The sequence below is a fragment of the Penaeus monodon genome, chromosome 19 (assembly GCF_015228065.2).
Source record: "Penaeus monodon isolate SGIC_2016 chromosome 19, NSTDA_Pmon_1, whole genome shotgun sequence".
Classification (NCBI taxonomy): domain Eukaryota; kingdom Metazoa; phylum Arthropoda; class Malacostraca; order Decapoda; family Penaeidae; genus Penaeus; species Penaeus monodon.
In genome coordinates this window covers 45,187,299-45,188,295 of record NC_051404.1, presented here as the reverse complement: position 1 = coordinate 45,188,295, position 997 = coordinate 45,187,299, and the positions used below count along the sequence as shown (strand labels likewise).

Below are 997 nucleotides of genomic sequence, written 5' to 3'. Positions count from 1 at the left end.
CAAACTTAAAATGTAGAGAGAGATATGTTTTCATTATTCATAAATAGGTTTACCAGAATAATCACGATTTTTTTGTTAATGACTCTTTGGTAATTATTTAACTTTCCGTCTATTTTTCCTTTAGGTACACTACTTATTTGGTGGTAATCCAGGGAAGACATATCTACCGAAGATGAGATTAGATGATTTTTGGTCGCTCAGACTTTGCCGGCCTTCAACTGAACAACTTTTTCAGACTTGTGTTCTTCTCATTAGGAAACACAGGTAAGCAAATGACGGCTTACAAAGTATTTGTTGAGTGTTAAAAAATATATATACGATCAAATTAACATCTGACTATTAGGAACACATACTTTTCAAGTGAGCATATCTACTTTACATCTTGACTTTACCCATAAACCGTAATAATTTTCAGGTTTAGTGAACTAGCACGGTCAAACTCTGTCGAAGCTCTCAAGTACCTCCAAACTGAACTATACAGTGCAGTTGATCATGGAAATCCCTCTCAAGTGCAGGAATTCCAGGCCCTAGCAACCACTCTCTTCCAGTCGCCAGAAGATTGCGCCATGACACACACGCCATTGCTCCCAAGTGAGGACGACCCAAGCTTAAAGGCAGAAGGGAGTAATGACCTTGGCTGGGTGCACAGTAGCCGTTCACAGTTATTCGACCAATTGACTCAGTTCGTACCAGAGCATATGACTCAGCCCAGAGGTAACTTGGTAGACCTCATACCATACTGATCCTAAGCTTTAATTATCAAAAAAAATGATATTCCCAGAATTATGATATATTTCTCACCTTATTTATGTGTCAACACTGGAAGTTTCTTGATAGTCCAAGGATTTACAATGTTGCCTTTCTCCCAAAATGATTTAAATAAACCATTTTACCTACTTGTGATTTCTTTTGTCTTTTGCTTAGGAGTATCAGAAATTCCATTTACCTTGTTATGTTAGTGAAGCTTGACAGGAGTAAAGCTTACAGAAATCTCTTT

At 37.5% G+C, this 997-nt stretch overlaps 1 protein-coding gene across 4 annotated transcripts in view; it reads left to right on the top strand.

The window, feature by feature from the left end:
- LOC119585259 (muskelin-like) overlaps positions 1-896 on the top strand; it is a 23,302-nt gene extending 22,406 nt beyond the window's left edge. For all 4 annotated transcript variants that reach the window (XM_037933930.1, XM_037933928.1, XM_037933929.1 and 1 more), the window contains 2 exons: positions 125-264; positions 416-896. In XM_037933930.1, coding sequence (XP_037789858.1) covers positions 125-264; positions 416-743 — 468 coding nt within the window. In that variant the 3' untranslated portion in view covers positions 744-896. The remainder of the gene's footprint in view (positions 1-124; positions 265-415) is intronic.
- Positions 897-997: the final 101 nt, after the last annotated feature.